This window comes from Sturnira hondurensis, unplaced genomic scaffold (genome assembly GCF_014824575.4).
Source record: "Sturnira hondurensis isolate 20B ecotype Veracruz unplaced genomic scaffold, ASM1482457v3 Scaffold0016587, whole genome shotgun sequence".
NCBI classification, from domain to species: Eukaryota; Metazoa; Chordata; class Mammalia; order Chiroptera; family Phyllostomidae; genus Sturnira; species Sturnira hondurensis.
The window spans coordinates 366,474-386,843 of record NW_028089218.1 but is presented as its reverse complement, the minus strand read 5'-3'; the positions used below and the strand labels follow the sequence as shown (position 1 = coordinate 386,843).

The window sequence follows — 20,370 nt, the reverse complement described above, 5'->3', positions numbered from 1 at the left end:
ACTTACTGGCAGGTCCGACCCAGCTTTTCCCTCATAGTGATGTCAGACCCTCCATCCCCCCTTCTCCTGTTCTGGTTCCATGTTCTGTCAGTGCCTCCAGTTTCATTCTGCATGTGGCACCTGTTTCCCCAGCCTCCTTCCAAAATGTGAACTTTGGAAGTTCCTCTTTGACCAGGCCCTCACTTCCTCTTTGTCCCAGCAGGTGATACATCTATTTTCCCTTTCCTGCCCCACCTCCTGTCTTTCTCAGTCCAGAAATCAGCATCTCTTCCATCCCACAAAGGAGCTCACACACCACGGACTCCGTTGGCACCAGTATTTATTTCAAGGAGAAGGGCTTGAAGGCCTACATCTGTCTTGTAGGATCTTGGGGCCTCCGGCTCCTCACTTGGCCTTTGGGTTACGGAACTTGCGTCCAGCAAAGATAGCCTTGTCCCCGAGCGCCTCCTCGATCCTAGAAGGCAGACCAAGTCAGCTGCTCCCTTCCAGCCCAACAGCCCTCAGCTCCCCATACCCAGGCACACTGCACCCACTGTACCTCATGAGCTGGTTGTATTTGGCCAGACGCTCGGAGCGGCAGGGGGCACCAGTCTTGATCTGAGTAGGGAAGAGGGATTCTAAGGGTTGCATGAGGCTAGGGAGAAGGGATTGGGCCTGGTCCTGAGGATCAGCCTGTGGTGTCATTCTGCTTAGGGGCAGAAGGCCAGGGATCCCCCCAAAATTTGTCCTAACAACAGAGGGGAGCCATGAGTACCTGTCCTGTGCAGAGCCCCACCACGAGGTCGGCAATGAATGTGTCCTCAGTCTCCCCAGAGCGGTGGCTCACCATCACTCCCCAGCCATTAGACTGAGCCAGTTTGCAGCTAGGTAGAGAAGACACTCAGTGAGGTCTAACAGAACCTCCTCAGAAGGCCACAGGCTGGATGGGGCTTTTCTGTTGTGGGCAATGGGCCCTTGGTGGGAGGGTGATGACTAAAGTTCTTGGGAAGTAGAAGGGGAGATTCCTGATCTTCAACTTGGGTTCCTGAGATGCTGGTGGAAAGAAGGGCAGAATCTCGGAGAAAAGAATGGTATGAGGTGGGAGTGGGGATGGCAGGTCACAGTGGCAAAGCTCTTGAAGTTAAGCCAAGAGTTAGTTAAAGGCTTGAGGTCAGGAGAGTGGGATAGGTCAGGAACCAGGGGACAGGTACGCTTGGACTCTGAGAGCAGGGCTGCAGTGAGGGGAGGCAGAGCTCGGGTGGAGCAAGGCTGTGGTACACCCCAGGGCCAGGAGGCACTCACGCCTGGATGGATTCGGTCACGGAGCCAATCTGGTTGACCTTCAGCAGCAAGCAGTTACAGGCTTTTTTCTCAACGGCCTGGGCAATCCTCTTAGGGTTGGTGACTGTGAGGTCATCTCCCACAATCTGGATGTCCACACCCGAGAGGAACGAGGTCCAAGTGGCCCAATCATCTTGGTCAAAGGGGTCTTCGATGGAGACCACTGGTGAGGGATGGGGCAGTCAGGTTAAGAGTCTGAGGACCTCATGAAGGGGTGGCAAGTCAGAAGAGTTTGGACAGAGAATGCAAAGGTACTAAGGATTGGGAGGATGTAGCTTGTGGCAATGGAGGCCCTTAAGTCAGTGTGTTGGGCAGTTGCCAGGTACTTGGGCAAAAACAAGTACAGCTACCTCATTGGCAAGGGGACACCTATGGAGTTCTTACCAGGATAGTTCTTAATGAAGCTCTTGTACAGCTCCCCCAGCTTCTCCCCAGTGATGTGCCGTGACGGGTCATCGGGTGACTTAAAGTCAAGATCATACTTCCCATTGCGATAGAACTCAGACGCCGCCACATCCATACCAATCACCACTTTGTCTGGGTAGCCAGCTGCCTGAATGGCTGTCTTCAGCAGCTCCAGGGCTAGGAGAAGGACAAGAGAAGACCTGAGGCTCTGGTGCACCCTATCTCCACAGCCCCTTCCTCTGTGAGGACCTAAGGGTTCTGCCCCCTCAGCTGCTCACACTGACCCTCATTGTTCTCCAGGATGTTGGGTGCAAAGCCGCCCTCATCACCCACATTGGTGGCGTCCTTCCCATACTTGGCCTTGATGACCCCCTTGAGGTGGTGGTAGACCTCGGCGCCAATGCGCATGGCCTCCTTGAAGGAGCTGGCTCCCACAGGCAGAATCATGAACTCCTGCATGGCCAGCTTGTTTCCAGCATGGGAGCCCCCGTTGATCACATTGAAGGCCTGAGGGGAGAGGTGGGTGTTCAGACCAGGGCCAAGGCGTGAGGGGTCAGGCAGAGTTGGGGAGGAAGGGTCGAGGTGGAATCTTGGCTTCCTTACTTACTAGCTGAGTTATCTAAGAAGAGTAATTTTACTCCTCAGAGCCTCTTTCCTCATTTCTCTAATGGGAATACCACCTGCTTCCCTGCAGAATCTCATGCTGAAAATTAAAGATATTGAAAGTAGAGTTCTTAGCATGTGCCTGCTACACAATAGCTAACACTGATATGGCACATACTACAGGCCAGGCCAGGCACTGCTTTAAGTGCTTTACACACATTCTATTAGCTCATTTCATTCTCAAAACAGCCCTATGAACTGGGGGCTATAACGACTCCCCATCCTACAGGTGAGGAAACAGAGGCAGAGTGGTTAAATAACTTGCCTAAGGTCACATAATTTCCAGGCAAAGCCAGGACTCAAACCTAGCAGCTTATCTCCAGAGCTCGTGCTCTTATACAATCTGCCTAGAAAGTAACAATAAATTGTAAAATAATTTTTTGAGAAAGACTTCTATTGTATTAATCCATTCATAGGTTCAGTCTTTGTCGGTAACATTATTATTGACATTAAATGCAAAGGGCCTCCATAACAGGGAATTTGGATTTATAAGGATTAAAGAAGATACACAGACATGCCCAAGATCCTGGCCATAAAGAAGCTCTCTACTGATTTGAGGGTTGGCGTAGAAGGCAGAAAAAGAAGCTGGAGTTATTGCATCTAGGCTTGGAATGGCAATGAGCTGAGCTACGTCAAGGGGAAAAAGCAGAGAGGCTTAAGGGAAGGTTTGGATTGTGGGAAAGAAGGAAGGGCAAAACTGTAGCAGGAGAGGTTCCATTTCATATCTTTGGAGTTGGGTAAGGAAGGTGAACTTTCCAGGGACTGGTTATGTGCTTCTCGCTGGATTGGGCAATTCTGTCCCTGTGGGATCTTGCGGGGCATCTGTACTCACAGGGACTGGGAGGACCAGGTCTGGGTTCCCAGCAAGATCTGCAATGTGTCGGTAGAGTGGGACCCCCTTCTCAGCTGCTCCAGCCTTGCACACGGCCAGGGACACTCCCAGGATGGCATTGGCCCCAAACTTGGCTAGAGAAAGCAAGCACAAAGAAAGGGTAAGAGCTTCTCCCCCAGAGTTTGAGGTCATCTCTTCAAACATCCACTCTGGCCCTGACCAGACAGGTCAGTTGGTTAGAAAGTGGCCCAATATGCCAAAGTTGCAGGTTCAATCCCTGCTCAGGGCACATACAAGAATCAACCAATGAATGCATAAATAAGTGAAACAACAAATCAGTGTCATTCTCTCTCTCTCTCAAAAAAAAGTCCCCTCTAGACACCCCAGGAAGGATCCAGAACTCCAAACCACTGGCCCTTAAGAGTTTGTTAACAGATCTCTCTCCCCTGTGGCCTGAGGTGCTCAGGGTGCTCGCCCCCTCCCCAGGGGAATGTGTCAGCTTCACATCTGTGTCCACAGCTGGCCCAGGCCTGGCAGAAAGCAGGCATCAGGAAATAAATGCCTATGGAAAGAATAAAATTCCATCCAGGTACAGTGTGCCCCAAAATATGGGGACACAGTAATAATCCTAACCAGACCTCAGCCCCATGGTCTCTCCCCATCTACCCAGCACCCCATACCTTCACCTATCCCTAGCCCTTCACTCACATTTATTCTCAGTCCCATCCAGCTCAATCATAAATTTGTCAACTTTTTCTTGATCCACAACGCTTAGTTTCTGGAAGGGCAAGTTTGAGGAGGGAAGAGCAGAAGTCAGATTTCTCCAGTCAGGGCATGTGCAAGAGAAAGAAGTGCAAGTATTTTGGAGAGACAGATGGTTAGCTTCTCCCAAGCATGGACTACTTGGAATGAGGTGGCAGGAGCAGTGGGGTGAGGTGGGGGTAAGGGGGGCCGGCTCTTCCAACTTGCCTTTTCCAGCAGAGCAGGACCCAGAGTCTTGTTGATGTGTTCCACAGCCTTCAGGACACCTAGAGAAGCCAGAGGAGGGGGTTCAGCTCTCCAATTCAACCAGGTCTCTTCCTGTGGGCCCCAGGTCTTCAAGAGCTTTGAGTTCCAGTCCTCCACCCCAAGCAGACATTGTGGACTCACATCCTGAAACCACCCCTTACAGGCTCCTTCAGTGTTAGTCTTTCCTCACCTTTGCCCAGGTATCGAGATTTGTCTCCATCTCTTAGTTCCAGAGCTTCATAGATACCTGTAGAAGCTCCACTGGGCACAGCTGCTCGAAATCGGCCTGGGATGAAAAGAATTGGAAGATCACAGAGAGTCCCATCCACCCCCAAAGGACCAAGGTCTCCTCTCTGAGCCCAGAGGCAGTGCAGACAGACTAGTGCATCTCCCAGCAGGGGAGCCAGGTTGGAAGAGGAAGGCTTGGGAAGACATCAGGGGAAGGGGATCTCAGAGAAAGTTGAGGGTGTGGGACAGTTGAAAGGCAAAGGCCAGATGCCATAGGGGTCTTCTTCCAAGGCAAACCAATTCAATGAGTCTGTGTTACCCTTGGCTGTGTATAGGTCCACCTCCACCGTAGGGTTGCCCCTGGAGTCCAGGATTTCCCGGGCAAAGATTTTCTGCATGGCCATGGCTGCAGGACAAAAGGCTGAGTGAGTGTAGATAGTTGATCCCTTAAGGAGCCCCAAATCCCTTGCCCTTTAAGAGTCTTCCCCACCCTAAGAAGGCAGGTGCTGGAGCTAAAAATATCCCACAAAAAGGTCACAGACCAAAGAGGCAGGCACAGCCCCCTCCCCCACTCAGAACAGCTCCTATTCCACCTCCCATCCCATTCTAAGAATCCAGGGGCATCTCCTTTATAACTCCAGTGATTCCACCACTGCCTGAACTTCTTCTCCCAAAAAGTTGCATTTATGCCTTGTCCTTCCACCCTTCTAGTCAAGCAGCCTGTTATCCATGGATTTCTAGCCCTCAAATCTTCTGCCGTAATTTTGGTTTTCATTTTCCTGCTCCTCAGTCTTCTTCAGATCCTCAGGGGCCCCAAATTCTCCACCTGGCTCCAGTTGTAACTACCCTTCTCTATCCATCTCTGCCTGCCTCTCTTCACAGCCTCATTTCCTTATCTTTAGGTACCCCATCCAGCTTGCTCCAACTCCTCCAGTCTTAAGCAACCCCAGTTGTAGGAGGGGGGCAAAGAAAAGCTGAGTTTTTCCTTATTTCCTCCAAGCCATCAGCACCCTCACCCTTCACCACTCCCATCCCCTAGGGCTGGAAGATTCACCCGACCTGGATGTCTTGCCTGGGGGCTCTGAGTGAGCTCCGAGTCTAGGTGGCAGCTGGGACAGTGTCAGCTCACCCTCTCTCAGGCTGGGCATTTATTCCCAGCCACCCTGTCCCACAGCCAGCCCCGCCTCTCTCCTCTCTCTCTACCCTCCCCCTCCACACGGGGCTGGCAGCCAAGTGCCCACTACGGCCTAAAGCCCCCTTCCCAAAGGTCAATGACTGCCTCTTCTTTCTCTCGGTCCCCCAATAAAAAGCCTCTACTTTTAATTCGACCCCCGGAGAGGAGCGGGGGAGGGGCTCAAATGGGGGAGGGTCTCTCCTCTCCCCGGGATTATATTCCTCTTTTGCAAAGGTTAAAGAGGAACTAGTGCCATTTATGAAAGGCCAGGAGTAATTTGAGTCCGGCAGGGCTGGGGAGGGGGCCTGGAAGAGGGGCTGCTGGATTGACATCCACACATGCTCAGCTCAAATGGCAGTCAGGGGCTGTCTCTGCCCTCCGTGGGGGAAGGATCCGGGGGTTTTGGGCAAGCTCAGAAGTCTAAAATGGAACCCCTCCTTCAGAATGGGAGAGGGTCTCACCTCTTAGGGTCCTCATAGCGACCTCTCTGGGCTTCACCCCATCCTACCCTCTCCCGGCAAGCAATGGTGTGGGGGCGGGGGGGGGCAGGGAGACCAATTTAGACTGGCCCTCAGAGCCCGCGCGGCTGCCTACCGATAGCGCTGGGACAGCACTTATCGCCCAGCGTGGAGACTGTCAGTCAGAAGCCCCTTTCACTTCAGACTGCGGGCGTTTCAGGGCGCGGTCCCAGCCCATCGAATGATGTTAAGTCAGGAATGAAAAATGAATGGACAGTGTCTGAACGCTCAGGACCAGTCTCATGGTCCTCCAGTAGCATTTCAGGAAAGTGGGTCTCTGCACTTGGTAACTCTCTCTGCCTTATCGGCTCTGGGTGGAGTGCGGGGCTCGCCCCGAGTTTTGCTGCAGCCGGACCCGGAGAGGAAGGTACGCCGAGACTGGGGCAGAATGGTTGGTGGGCCAGGGTCAGGGAGCGCCTGGGCTCCTCGCCGGGCTCGGAGGCTCCCCCCGCCGGTGTGAGAGCGGAGCGCGCCGGATGATTCACTCCTGCGGCCCTCTTTTCAAATCCCCTCCTGGCTCCGCCGACACCGTCAGGTCTAGTCTTCCAGCCCCCGGCCCAAGATTCCTTTCCCAGTCTCGCCCCTCCTCCCCTAATTTCTGGCCGCTCCCTCCCGGGAATTTTCCACCCTGGGGTAGGGGGTGCGGCAGGCCAGAGGTCAGGAGATGGCGGGCGGGGAGCGCCGCCACGTGCCCCAGTGCTGCCCCGCCCCGGCGGGCCAGTGACTCAGCCTGGGCAGCTGTCGAGGAACACCGGCTTGGGGGGCGTCGAGTGCCCACGGAGTGCGGAGTGCTGGCCGAGAAACCGCGCCCAGCTCTAGAAAATGGGAGAGGTGAAGCCCTTTGCCGCCGGGGAGGCTCCCAACCTGCGAGGGACTGGAAGAGGCCTTGCTCTTCAGCAGCCCAAGCAGCTGGAGTGGGTCTAGTTCACCTAAGCCGGCCGCCAGGTCCTGCCCCAACACCCTTCCAGTTGGCAGCTGGCAATCCACCGGGCACAACTTGTTGGCATAAGTTGAAATGAAAAATAAGAAAACCCAACGGGCCCAAAGTGGAAGGAATTTTACCCTTCTTGAAAAAGTTGCAAATCTTGAAAGTTCTTAGTATTCTTCCGCCTTTAAAAACAGGCCCGTCCGTCTAGCTCAGTGCTCAGTGACCCATGCAAAGATGCGCCAAGGGGCACAGCTGGTGACCCAAACTGCTGGCTGGGAAAGGGGCAGGGCTGGGACGAGTGTGTTAGGCTTGGTACCGGGGATGGTCCACCTAGGGATAATCCTCTGGAGTGGTGGTGGGCTACATTTATACTGGGGACAGACAGAAATGTCCCCCGTGGATGCCTTCAATTCCGAACCAGCTGGGGTATTTTGTCGGAGTACCCTTTGCTCTCTTATTTCTTGTTGAAATAAATAAAGAATGGAGAAACGGCAGCTCGCACGCCTCGCTCTGGCCCCCGCCCCTTCCGCCCAGAGGGAGACACGTCCCCGGCCGCCTCTCTTCATAGGGATTCCAAATCGGTCCTGTCTGGCGCGCCACGGCGCGCGCTCGCTAAGCCGGACGCCGGCCCCAACAGCCCCACGCGCTTTCCCTCCGGGCCCCGGCGCAGGCGCGGGCGCACGCGCTGCCGCCCGCCGTTCCTTCCCTCCAGCGGAGGTGGGGGAAGGGGGAGTCGTTCCGTTTAACCCTGAGTTCTCCGAACCCTCTTTAATTTGCTAAATTTGCAGCTTGCTAATTCCTCCTTTCACTTTCCTTCCTTTGGCTTCCTTCCCTTATACCAAATTGTGGCTTATATTCAATGCAAAGTGAACCGAGCCCTAACCCTAACTTCTTCCTGCCCCCCCATTTCATCCTTTTACATTGCTTTCCATCGAACTGCAAATTTTGTAATGGGGGAGGAATTTTTTAAATTGCATTTGCAAAGTTAGGTATCCGAGCAAGAGAGGCGGGGTGGGGGGGGAAATGGGGAGCAGGCCCCGCCCCTACCTCCCTTTGCAAATAAAAATCTAGAAGGGGGGGAGGAGCAGGAAGTGGCGGTGTGAGGGCTGCTGCACTGCTAGCAGAGCCGCGGTCCGGACGGCAGCGCGTGCCCCGAGCTCTCCGCCTCCCCCCGCCCGCCAGCCCGAGGCAGCCGGAGCCCAGTCCGCGGCCCCAGCAGCAGCGCCGAGAGCAGCCCTAGTAGCAGCGCCATGGCCGGGTGGAACGCCTACATCGACAACCTCATGGCGGACGGGACCTGTCAGGACGCGGCCATCGTGGGCTATAAGGACTCGCCCTCCGTCTGGGCCGCCGTCCCCGGGAAAACCTTCGTCAACATCACGGTACTGCAAGGCCGTCGCGGTCCTGGAGACTGGCCGAACTTGGACCCCGAGGAGGGGACTTGGGTGGGGGCGGGTGCGGTCTGGGGAGGGCAGTGAAAGGCCGTGACCCGGTCCTTGCCCTAAGAGTGGCGCGAATGGCGGCTGCATGTGAGAGGGTCCCTCAATTGCCCCCTAAGTTCTATCCCCCGGGCGGAGGCTCCCATCCAGCTTGCCGCCCCGCTTTCCGCGACGGGGCGTTACATCCGGGGCACAGGGCGGGGAGGGGCGCGCCACCCGGTGCGGCGGCCCACTTCCGCCTCCTCCAGGGCGGGGCGGGCACGCGCTGCAGTTTCAACCAGGGATTATGATTGAGAAGACACTTGGGGAACCCTGGACCCCCAGCTCCACTTCCGGCCGCCAACTCGTGCCCCTTTCACCATTGTTCCCCCTTATGCTGGAGGGACCGTGGCCGGGGTTCCATGCCGGTCCTGTGTGGGTTCTCGGCGCCCCCCAACTCTGTTGGAGGAGAAGAGGTCGCCTCGCTCTTCACCTCCACCCCCCCCAAATCTGTTCGGTGGACTCAACATTCCTGTGAGACCAATCCCGGAAGTCCCGTCGCCCTCCCTTCCCGCCATCCTGCTGGGCCTGGAGCACGGGAACTTCGTGAGAAGTTCTAAAATAGTATAAGTAAAGGAATAAGAAGTGACTACTGCTGTTCTCATCACTACCTCCCGGGTCCACAGTGCCCGGAAGTGGGGACGGAGAGCGGAAGTTTGAAAGGGGGAAGGGGATTTCCGGGCGGGAGGGGGCCGGATATGGGGATTTGGGGTGTAAGGGGGAGGGGTGGAAAGGTTCCCTGGGGTATCTCGACCAGAGAGCTGACATGCTGGGTGTAGCAGCTGTTCTCTTTCCAAAGTTTTTCAACTTTAGCAGAAAACCCTCAGGGATCTGCTTCCTCCTCTTGGGGCATAGATACCTGGATCTAAACTCTAGGTTACTTGGAGACCCAGGCGTCCCGGGCCCTAACAACTCCTTCAGATCCTTTGACCAAATAAGGACAAAGTTGCTTCTCCCGCTTTGCCCGCCCCCTCCCTTCCCTTCTTAGCTTCTGCTTTTCCTGAAGAAGAGTTTTGAGCATCCAAAGGCTCCCAACTCCGTTCCACTCCACTCTCCTTACTGGCTTTGGGCCCCCATTTAATTTCCTGGGCTTGCTTTCCTTTTTAAATGAGATCTAAGTCTCCAGAGGAATATGTCTTTTCTTATTACCATTCAGTAGGTTTGAGGATCTTGATCTTTTGTATACTTCCAACAGTCCTAAGAGTATCTCTAATTTCATGGACGTAACATAACACACCTTTGGGGGCAGCGATTCTAGCTCTCCTGAGATGTGAAAAGCAGGTGTGGCCTTGGAGAAGGTGGGAAACATGGTGTACTAACTTGATGAGTGCTTGGTTTCCCTTACAGCCAGCCGAGGTTGCTGTCCTAGTTGGCAAAGACCGGTCAAGTTTTTTCGTGAATGGGCTGACACTTGGGGGCCAGAAATGTTCTGTGATCCGGGACTCACTGCTGCAGGATGGGGAATTTACCATGGATCTTCGTACCAAGAGCACCGGGGGAGCTCCTACCTTCAACATTACTGTCACCATGACTGCCAAGAGTGAGTTTCTGAGTCTTACCCTTGATGTAGTTCCAAGATTACTAATGTGCATCCAGCTATGAATCTTTTTTAGTGTGGTTCCCCAGTACAAAGGGACCAAATCAGGTTTCTACTCCCAGGCTGCTGAGTGCTGGGACACTGGAGAGTCCCTCCAGTTCTGTCTCAGTTCCTCATCTTGTAATATAAATTGTATTACCTCTTAGGAGTCTCCCTGCCTTGGGCCTTTTCAGATGAGAAACTCCCGTTTTCTGGGAGGAGGTAGACTGTTAATTGTAGCCAGCACTTAGCTGTTGTCTTTTGAGTCTTGTTAAAACTTAGACCGTTTCTAACCTGAACACAAGTCAACAGTCTTATAAGCCTTTGACTCCTAAATTTTAGTGTTCTGCTTCTAGTCTTAGCTTGATTTCTCCCTTTTGAAAAGCTCTATTGTTTCAGGGTGACTGACAGCCTGCTTGTGTGTGTGTGTTGGGGGAGGGTGGTGGGAGAGATGAGGTTGGGTTACAAGCCCCCAGGGCTGAACAGCTGCTGAACAGCTGGCAGGGGGTGGTATTGACACCTGGGTTCTAGCCTCCTTTCTCTCTCCTCCAGCGCTAGTCCTGCTGATGGGCAAAGAAGGTGTCCACGGTGGTATGATCAACAAGAAATGTTATGAAATGGCCTCCCACCTGCGGCGTTCCCAGTACTGACCTCATCTTTGCTCCCCTCCACCCCCACTGCTTTTGCACCCCTTTCCCTCCCATACACACACACACCATTTTTATTTTTTGGGCCATTACCCTACACCCCTTGTTGCTGCCAAAACCACATGGGCTGGGGGCCAGGGCTGGATGGACAGACACCTCCCCCTACCCATAACCCCTCCTGTGTGTGGTTGGAAAATTTTTGTTTTTGGGTTTTTTTTGTTTTTTTTTTTTTTCTGAATAAAAAAGATTCTACTAACAAGGTGCTGTGTGGTTTTAGCCTGGGTGACAGGATGAAGGACAGTCTTATCTCTTTTCATCCTTGTTTAGGGTTAGGAGCAGGAAAGGTTGAAGCACTACAAGGTAGGAACTGAAGCTCACCTCTATAACTAAGCACCTGCCTCAGACCTATCTGGTCTGTTTCTTTTCTAGCCCTAGGTCCTCAGTGTGCCCACTGATTTTGTGGGAAATGGAACACAGCCACCCAGACCAGAGAATGGGCCAGACCTGTGGGCAAGGCAGGGCCAGTTGAGTCATCTTAAGGGTGGAGCTCCCTCTCTGACTCAGAACAAATGCCTGCTGGGCATCCTCATGACTGTAGGTTAGTCTTAGTAGTTCCTTGCCCCTTTATGGCAAAAAAGGCAGGGGGCAGTTCCCCAAATAGGTAAGAGGTTTGCCTGTATGAGAATGACCTTCCCCTTCTTTAGTTGACAAAAGAACTTTATTAACCCAGTAACTGAAGACCCAGTCCCTTTGCACCAACCCCCTCAAAAGGAAGGGGTTAGGTAAAGGGAGAAACCTAGGGGGAAAGTGTCCATCCCTCAACATAGAATAGAGAGACTGTGCAAAATAGGTCACCAGGGATGGGGTGATTAGGAGAGTATTAGACCAGGATGGCAGTTGAAGAGGGAGGAGAGGGTGGGGGATCTGTTGAAGACCCAGGGGAAACAAGAGGGGCTGAGGACAGGGAGCCAAACGAGGTGGGAACTATGGGGCTAGAGCCTAAAAGTGGGGTCCGCTCTGAGGCAGGATGGTCCCTTGGTTCCCCTTCCTCATCACCATCTTGCCCCTGAGTTTCTTCCTGCTCCTCATCTCCAGGACCTTGATGGACAGGCTGCTTGCAAATGGGACAGGTCTTCCGGGTCTGAGTGAGCCAGGGGTCCACACAGCGGCTGTGATAGGCTGTCAAGAGGAATGAGGTGAAATACCTGGTGTCTGCTGGTGGAGTGGGGACATGAGCACAGGAACTGAGGGCCTCACCATGAGCACAGGGGAGTACCCTCAGCTTGTCACCATCCACATACTCATCCAGGCAGATGGCACAGACATCATACTGGTCTCCTGGGGGAGACAAAAAGGAGTTTCTTTACTGAGCCACCTTGGACCAAGGCCCATAAGAATTCACTCTGAGAGGCCAGTGTGGAGCCAAACCTTGCAAAAGTTATTTTCCCTGGTTCGATAAAGCCAGGGGAAGAGCTAAGACTGAGCCTTGCAGGACAAAGCCAGGGTAGAACAGGAGGAACTGGGGGTTAGAAGGGACAAAGAAAAGCAGAGGTAAGAAGGGAAGTGGGTTTTGAGGGGAGGTGTGAGGGTGGAGAGAGTAGGAGGAGCGGAAATGGGGGCAGGGCTTCTGCTATTACCTTATATGGGCATTAGAGACTCCTGGGCCTAAGGACCTGGCAGCCCATCCTCAGCAGTTTCTTCTCAGACTAAATCCTCCCCACATCTTCCATTTTTGTTCTCTCCACCTCCCTTATAAGCAAGGTTGGTCCCTATCTTTCCCCTCAACTACTCCATTTAATCATCTTTGCTTCCCTTCTACTGCTGTTCTGCCCCATCCTCATTGTATAGATGGGTAAAAGAGAAAAGGTAGCACCTCAGGCTGGCATCTTCCTACCATCTTCCTTTCCTCCTCATCATCTGGGCTCAAAACTCCTTCAAAACCATGAAAGCTATGGGAAAGGCCTTCCACTCCTGTAGTCCTCTCACCCTTTTGATAGTCATGTGTTGGAATCTGTTTCAGTTGCTCTTTGGTCAGTCGATTCCGCTGGAGCCGTTTCCGGTGCTGGATACAACGAACTATCTGGAAAAGGGGTGGATGGATCAGATGAGCCTTAGAGAACAGGACTGGACAATCCAGTACAAACTACCCCCACCTCTAAACCCCAGATTCAAACTGGTTTTAAAGGCCTCAACTCTTATCATGCTCCCTGAGCTACTCACCATCACTGCTCCCATGGCCAAAACCAGCAGTCCCACAATCCCTGTGAAAGGGATGAGGTAATAACCCAATGGGAAGCTATTGTCCGGGACCAGAAGAACCCGAGCTCTAGGAAGAGGAAGACCGGTGTCAAAAGAGGCAGGAAAAGCAAAGTGATAAAGGAAGAGAGACAAAGTAACTGGCTCTGGACAAGGCCCAAGGATGGAAAGGGTGGAAAGAAAGTCAAGAGGCAGAGTATGAAGAGCCTGAGGCTTGGGCTCCAGATCAACATGGAAAGTGCTGAAGGAGGTCTGGGGAGGAGGGAAACATCCTACCCCTTCTCGTAGACAAAGAGGGCACGCAGGTACTCGGAGCTCCTCTCCCCAATAAACACAGATGGGATCCAGATCTGCTGCTGGATTTCCTCTGCAGGGGATCAGGGCATTACACTGAGGACTCACACCTCTCTAACCAAATCCTTGGGAACACTGGCATTTGGTTCTTTTGTGCCATCCCACCCAAAGGATTGACTTCTTTTCCCTAAGCCTTTAGCCCACCCACCATCTCTTTAGTCTGAGCTCTACTGAAAACCCAGTTATTCAGAGATGCCCCAAACTTACCACTATTCCACACCATGCTCAGAAGTTCATTGGAATTCACATTGTGTACTATAGCTGCACCATATCCAGCCTTCTGAGCATTCAGGACCTAGAGAGGACAAGGCAGGGAATAAGAAGCCTTTATAGGCCTTGCCTCCCTTCATTCCTGGTGCCTTTTTTTTTGCCCTGAGCTTCCCAGCTCCCACTCCACATTCAGCAACCTTGAGGTCAAAGTTGCAGTCGAATCTTCGAAGCAGTGCAATAAAGACTGACCCATTGACCGGGGCTGGGGGTGGTGGAGCAATGGGGCTGCAGGCATTGGCTGGGTGAGCCTCCACAAGGAAGCCCTGGAGAAGAGAAGTAAAAAACAGTTGGATTTTCACCTTCCTAGGTTCTGCTCCCCATAGAGCCTACCAGGCACACTGGCTCCCACATGCTGCATGTTCTCTATCCTCCACTTCCTTCTCATTTCTGGGTTTTCAGCAACCCACCCAAGTCAGAAGAAATCTACCTCTCTTCAGCCTCCTAAAGATAAAATTATACAAACAACATCCCTTTACCAGACCACCCCATTATCTCTCTCCCTATCCCAGATGAGCTAACCCATATGCCATACTCCAAGCTAATTCAAATTCTGCTTCCCAGTTTCTCCATGATTGTACATAGATTCTCTTCACCTATGTCACTTTCCTTAAGTTTTGTCTTATACTCCTTTCTCCACTACAAACTCATACAGAATATACCCACCTCTGTTAAATGAGACAGCACACCCAAAATGGAGTCACTTGTGCTAAGCTCCCAGGTCATCAAACTGAGACCTAACACCTAATTTAATTACAGTTTTAGCTTCTCCCAGGAATGGAATCTTAAACTAGTCATTCTGGAATTACCTGGTCAGAACTAGTGAGGTAATCTGCCTGATAGCCCCTTGCTATTCCCTAAAGTGACTGCCACAACCAACCAGCTCTTTGCTAGTGTAACTCTCTTGTCTTGCTCCCTTCTGCCTATAAAAGTCTCAGTTGGTACAGCTTCTTGGAGTTCCTTTCTATTTGCTACATGGGATACTGCCCAATGCATAAATCATTAAATAAAACCAACAAAATCTTTTAAATTTATTCAATAGGATTTTGGGTTTTTTACATCTCTCCCTTTAACTTTCCAATTACCCACCTTACAAACAACTACACCGGTATCTATGGTTCAGTTTTTGTTGTGTGGTAGTTCTTGTAACAAAGTACTACCAAATTGCTTACCTGCTTACCTAATTTAATCCTCACAATAATCCTGATATAACTTCTATCATTATCCCATGCTACAGTAAAACAAAGACCCAGGAAGCTAATTAACTTGTCCAAAGTCATATAAACCAGTAACTGACCCGAGACCCTGATAAGCACCACTTCTCCCTGCTCTTATCTTGGTCCACGTTAAACCTTCCTCGAAGGGCTCAGAGCTCCAGGGATGGACTTTGTCTTCTTCCTCTACATTCTGGAATCCACACTAGATGTGCTAATGCACTTCCTAACTTGACTCTTTTCCTACCTATGGTTTCATCCAAGGGCAGAGCTCCTCAAACTCTACCCAGGATGGAGATTTAGGGAAACAGAAAAGCAAATAAAATCACCTGAAGTCCCTCCTGGCTCAAGGCAGCCCCAAAAAGAGCTGGGAGGTCTGCAAAATCCATGCTGGTATTATGGTCCGAGGTCTGCGGACAAAAGATTCCAGGTTCCCCTTCAATCTGCAACATCTCCCTTCAGCACCCTCCCCACACCTGCCCCTTAGACTCACCGCTCGAATGAGCCCCCGGATGGGGGCCGCTCCCCAAAGCACAGAGGCCACAACAACTACAGGAAGCGGGAAGGCCGCAGGGTGCATGGCAGCGAGACGGGAAGAGGTTGAGGAGACCGCGAACTGGTAGCAGGAGCAGAAGCGGAGTTCTGCGCCCTCTCCGCCCCTACAGAATCCCAGGGGTCCAACCACCCCCAGGTCCCCCTTTCCAGCTACATGGGGGCGCACGGAAGGAACCACGGCTCGGGGAGTGAGATACCCAACGCGTTCAGAGGACCTGGGAGAAAAACACTAAACGTATCCTTTCCTGGTATAAGAATAAAACAGGGAAAAGGGAGACAGGTAAACACAGGTGACAGAAAAACTTCTGGAAGGGTGGGGGAGCTCAAGGAGGTGGGACTTCCGGCCAGGTGGGCCGTCTTCTTAAGTCCTGGGAAAGGGTTTCCGGTAAAGAAAGTCAGGCTGCTTCCAGTATTGGACGCTCAAGATGAAGGACTTCCGGTCCTAAAAGGCCGTTTAAAATAAAAGTTAGAGGTGGGAGTGCCTGTGTAGATTAAGGGAGCACCGAAGTGCCAGAAGACAACCTAGTTGTTTGCCTTTTACAGCGCGGACCCTAGACCTGACCAGTTCACAAACCTCTCCTCCCTTTGGCCACCGCCGCCACCGCGGTACCCTCAAGTCTCGCGAGAGTCCTCACCACACTGCCCTCCCACCGCTAAAATCTTGCTGTTATTTATCGCGAGAGGCCTCCTAACTCCAGGGTAGCCTAGCTTACTCGATCTCGCGAGATCTTCAAACCTCTCTATTTTCCCGCGATTTCAATTAGGTAAAAACTGCGTCTCTGGGTTGGCTTCCTAAATCTGCCACACCCCTTCACGTATTTATCCTAGAGCTCCTCCTTCAGCCCCGCCTTACTCCCAGCCACCTTTGCGCTGCGCGCCTGCGCCTACGCTAGCTTTCAGCTGGCTCTGGACCTGAGAGCTAAAGAGGTGTGCGCGCGCGCCCTTGCCCCTGTTGCGCGCGAGGTGTCACCTTGGGCTGGGGCGCGAGCGGGGCCGCGCGCGCACGGGACCGTGTGTCTAGGGCCATCGAGTAGTGATGGCGGCGACGGCGAGTCCCGGGACCGCCGGGATGGACGGGAAACCCCGTACCTCTCCTAAGTCGGTCAAGTTCCTGTTTGGGGGCCTGGCCGGGTAAGCTCAGGCCCCAGGGATGGGAAAGAGGAGGAAGGGATGGGTGCAAGGAACCGGGCCCAGTTCATGTTGGTGTCTGTTGCAAATTATCGAACTGGCACGGGGTCAGCGCCGTCCTCAGCCCTTGATGGGCTGCCAGGATCTTTTTACCCATTGCAGGGCCCCTAGTAGACTGCATGCAGTATGATTGCACGGCTCCCACTGGGCAGCTACCTGAATTTCTCAACCCATTGCTTGGCTCTGCCTGGCTGTATGGAGTTCCAGGTCATTGCATGGCTCCTCCCGGTCATGAAGGGGTCCGGCTGCATGCAGTTCCAGGTCACTTTTTGACCACCCCCTTGGAAAATTCGTGGAGCATTTACATTGAATGGCTGCTGTACTATTGGACTTTTTGGAGCCATTGCTCTTGATACACGGGGAGACTTATATACATGCTCACCAAACTCCTGAATATTTAGTCAGTCGCATGGCAGGCCCTGCCCCTTGTGACCCTTGTTGCCAGGCTCCATTAGGCATTGGTAGATCTGGGACACCTGGCCCTTGACTCTACCCCTGTCTTCCCCCAGGATGGGAGCTACAGTTTTTGTGCAACCCCTGGACCTGGTGAAGAACCGGATGCAGCTGAGTGGGGAAGGAGCCAAGACACGAGAATACAAAACCAGCTTCCACGCCCTCACCAGTATCCTTAAGGCAGAAGGGCTGAGGGGCATTTACACTGGGTATTGGGGCCACAGGATGGGTGTTAGGGTGTGGGTTGGCAACTCCAGACCTTGGCCTGATAGGACTGACCCCTTCACTCTCCAGGCTGTCAGCTGGCCTACTACGCCAGGCAACTTACACTACCACTCGTCTTGGCATCTATACTGTGCTGTTTGAACGTCTGACTGGGGCTGATGGTACACCCCCCGGCTTTCTGTTGAAGGCCCTGATTGGCATGACTGCAGGTGCAACTGGTGCCTTTGTGGGAACACCAGCTGAGGTGGCTCTTATCCGCATGACTGCTGATGGCAGGTGAGTTCCAGGTCTGTGCCTGCCCCCAGCCCCATTCCTTAGAATCAAGAATTAAGGACTTTTTATCTTAGGTCTAGAACAGAGCATCTGTTCTGGCCTCCCTTTCTTTGTTTCTGTGGGGCAGGATGGTCTGTCCTGAGCTTGGCTTCCCCCTGCCTTTTCACCAGGCTTCCAGCTGACCAGCGCCGTGGCTACAAAAACGTGTTTAATGCCCTGATTCGAATTGCCCGGGAGGAAGGGGTCCCCACACTATGGAGGGTGAGTGAAGTGGCTGGAGACTTGAGGGACATGGGATCAGGTCTCAGGTATTTCTGACTCCTCCCCCACTCCCCACCCAGGGCTGCATCCCTACCATGGCTCGGGCGGTCGTCGTCAATGCTGCCCAGCTTGCCTCTTACTCTCAATCCAAGCAGTTCTTACTGGACTCAGGTGAGACCCAGAGCTGGTCCCTCAGCTCCCAGAATGGTCTGGGCCAGCTCCAAGCTGACTGCCACTCCCTGATCCTCCTCTCCCAGGCTATTTCTCTGACAACATCCTATGCCACTTCTGTGCCAGCATGATCAGTGGCCTAGTCACTACTGCTGCCTCCATGCCGGTTGACATTGTCAAGACCCGGTGAGTCTGCAGGCCTGGGCCTGGAGAAAGTTGGGAGGGCCCCCTTTGTGTATCTCATGTCCCTACCTCCTCTCCTTCAGGATCCAGAACATGAGAATGATCGACGGAAAGCCAGAATACAAAAACGGGCTGGTGAGAAAGCAGGGTTGGGGGGTTGGGCTGGAGGATCGGATGTCCTGGGAAACATGAGGGGAGTGGGGGTATGAGGCCCCGGGCCCCAGAGGTCAAGTCCTAGCCCCAATGTCCTGCCCACCTGCCTGTCTAGGATGTGCTGATGAAGGTCGTTCGCTACGAAGGCTTCTTCAGCCTGTGGAAGGGCTTTACACCGTACTATGCCCGCTTGGGCCCCCACACCGTCCTCACCTTCATCTTCTTGGAGCAGATGAACAAGGCCTACAAGCGTCTTTTCCTCAGTGGCTGAGGCAGGCGAGGGGCCTGGAGCCAGTGTGCTGGGGCTCCCACTCGCCTGCTACTCCTACAGTCAGTGTGCCCCTGGGGGTCCTGGACTACTGCCCTGGGCTCCTCTATTTATTTTCCCTCCACAGTGTGGTTCCTTCCTCTGCAGTAAAGGACTTTGGTCTGTCCTACCCCTGCTGCAGCTTACCCTGCTTGTCCTGATCCCCGTGACCTCTCTGTCCTTTGCTGTGCCTTGAGGGGAGCTGAGAAACTCTGAGGATTTCCAGACTCCTCTTGGCTGTTAGTTTCAGGGCACATAGGACAGCAGAAGATCCCCTCATTTGATAGGAAAGCCAAGGCAGAGCTGAGGGGACCTAAAGAGAGCAGAAGCTGTCAAGATGGTCAGAGGGTCTGCAGTGGGAGGATGTGGCCCTTCTCCACCTCACTGTGGACATAATTAATAAATTGGATTGATCACGTTACCCCCAAATCTGAAGAGTTGTGAGGACTGGAGGGGGAGGAGACTGAACAAAGAAGCAATGCCCTTGAGAACAGAAACTGGACTTTTTAAGAAAACTTACTAAAGAAAAAGCACCCAGTAGTTTTATGCAAATGTTATGTAAATCAGTCTTATAGCAGCTGACTGGGTCAAGAAAACCAAGTCCAGGCCCTGTGTTTGCTTCCCAGCTACTTGCCCAAGATGCACAAGTCAGCACAAGTCATCTCATGTAATCCCCAGGAAAAGTCTCCGGTGTCTGGTGACTGCTTTTATGGCCTTAAGGGGGAGGGAATAAAGAATCTGACAAGTGAAGGTTGACCTGCAGCGGGTGGATGGGCCAGGCTTGAGGGAGTGAACACAGGAGCCAGGTGCCCAAAGCCTGGAGGTTTTAGGAAACAGGTTGTTGGCCAGATACTTGATCTGGATGCTAGGTTGGGGAGAGTGACTGCATTATCTTTTTGTGTGATTCCCAAGCCTTGCCCTCGAGGAGCCTAAAAACCTCTTGGGGTATAAAAAGGGATGTGGAGGTAAACTAGAAGGAGAGTTGGGCTGTAGGAGGCCCTGAGCCTTCTGAGCCAGGGTAGGGGACAGGCAGACAGGTGGGAGGGCCTCTTGATAAAGAGGTGGAGCCCAGCAACCTGCCCTCCCTGCTGGGCCTTCCTGCCCCTGCCTGTCGTTACCTGCACCCCATACATGCCAGCATGGGACATAGTGGCCTCTTTGAGACACTTGAACCTTGTATTTAAGGATCTCTAAATCCGGAGGGGAAGATGACAGGAGCAGTTAGGGAACGGGGAGTGTAGCAGTAGACTGGTTGCTGGATAACTTAAAGCACTTGGCCCAGCCTAGGGGAGAGACCTGTGCTCTGTAGCAGTTAGACTGCCTGGGGGAGGGGGGCGGGGCATTACTCCCAGCTGACGGGAGAGCAGTGGTTTAAAGGACAAAGGCTGGGGAGCAGGTGATCTATGTGATGTTTGCAATAGCTGGGGCACAGGTGGTGAAGTGTTTGTTAAGAGCTGAAGCCAGAGTGTTCTATGGATCAATGCACAGAAGTCCTTGGTTGCCAAGTTCAGGAGTTCTCTATCAGAGAAAGAGTTCAGAGCAGGAGAAATGCAGTCAGGTTTTCAAGTTAGGAAGATTCTTCCAGCACCATCTTGGGGAGGGGTTCTCTGTGAAGCCAGAAAGCCTCAGTCTTTCCATTCGCTGGGCCCCAAGTCTTGGTTTGGGGTGGAGCCAAGGTGAGAGAGAAGGCCCAAAGGAGAATAGGAAAATCTGGCACCAGGTGTAAGGAGTCG

The 20,370-nt window shown here is 53.0% G+C and overlaps 4 protein-coding genes across 7 annotated transcripts; 2 read left to right on the top strand and 2 right to left on the bottom strand.

Moving 5' to 3' along the window:
• Nucleotides 1–302: 302 nt before the first annotated feature.
• ENO3 (enolase 3) lies at nt 303–7,301 on the bottom strand. Of its 3 annotated transcripts, none has more exons than XM_037066240.1 (12): nt 7,211–7,301; nt 4,776–4,862; nt 4,419–4,514; nt 4,190–4,248; nt 3,929–3,998; nt 3,221–3,354; nt 2,010–2,232; nt 1,705–1,902; nt 1,282–1,483; nt 755–863; nt 539–597; nt 303–454 (listed from the first exon to the last, which is right to left on the bottom strand). In XM_037066240.1, exons 2-12 carry the CDS (start codon nt 4,858–4,860, stop codon nt 385–387), a joined length of 1,305 nt encoding a protein of 434 aa, XP_036922135.1. In that variant the 5' UTR covers nt 4,861–4,862; nt 7,211–7,301; the 3' UTR covers nt 303–384. The 3 variants fall into 3 exon arrangements, with proteins under 3 accessions (XP_036922135.1, XP_036922133.1, XP_036922134.1); XM_037066238.1 differs by lacking the exon at nt 7,211–7,301 and adding an exon at nt 6,092–6,166; XM_037066239.1 differs by lacking the exon at nt 7,211–7,301 and adding an exon at nt 5,516–5,606.
• Nucleotides 7,302–8,155: 854 nt separating this feature from the next.
• Nucleotides 8,156–11,005, top strand: PFN1 (profilin 1). The gene is made up of 3 exons (XM_037066245.1): nt 8,156–8,458; nt 9,902–10,094; nt 10,683–11,005. The coding sequence occupies exons 1-3, from the start codon at nt 8,327–8,329 to the stop codon at nt 10,778–10,780; spliced, it is 423 nt and encodes a 140-aa protein (XP_036922140.1). The 5' UTR covers nt 8,156–8,326; the 3' UTR covers nt 10,781–11,005.
• Nucleotides 11,006–11,476: 471 nt separating this feature from the next.
• On the bottom strand, nt 11,477–16,073 carry RNF167 (ring finger protein 167). 2 transcript variants are annotated; one of them, XM_037066242.1, is made up of 10 exons: nt 15,998–16,073; nt 15,362–15,865; nt 15,198–15,278; nt 13,795–13,920; nt 13,595–13,682; nt 13,310–13,400; nt 12,998–13,103; nt 12,764–12,857; nt 12,035–12,115; nt 11,477–11,956 (listed from the first exon to the last, which is right to left on the bottom strand). In XM_037066242.1, the coding sequence occupies exons 2-10, from the start codon at nt 15,446–15,448 to the stop codon at nt 11,658–11,660; spliced, it is 1,053 nt and encodes a 350-aa protein (XP_036922137.1). In that variant the 5' UTR covers nt 15,449–15,865; nt 15,998–16,073; the 3' UTR covers nt 11,477–11,657. The 2 variants fall into 2 exon arrangements, with proteins under 2 accessions (XP_036922137.1, XP_036922136.1); XM_037066241.1 differs by lacking the exon at nt 15,998–16,073 and having other exon boundaries at nt 15,362–15,971.
• Nucleotides 16,074–16,207: 134 nt separating this feature from the next.
• On the top strand, nt 16,208–19,174 carry SLC25A11 (solute carrier family 25 member 11). The gene is made up of 8 exons (XM_037066244.1): nt 16,208–16,554; nt 17,121–17,273; nt 17,359–17,565; nt 17,733–17,823; nt 17,904–17,994; nt 18,081–18,180; nt 18,261–18,312; nt 18,446–19,174. The coding sequence occupies exons 1-8, from the start codon at nt 16,460–16,462 to the stop codon at nt 18,599–18,601; spliced, it is 945 nt and encodes a 314-aa protein (XP_036922139.1). The 5' UTR covers nt 16,208–16,459; the 3' UTR covers nt 18,602–19,174.
• The last annotated feature ends 1,196 nt before the right edge of the window (nt 19,175–20,370 follow it).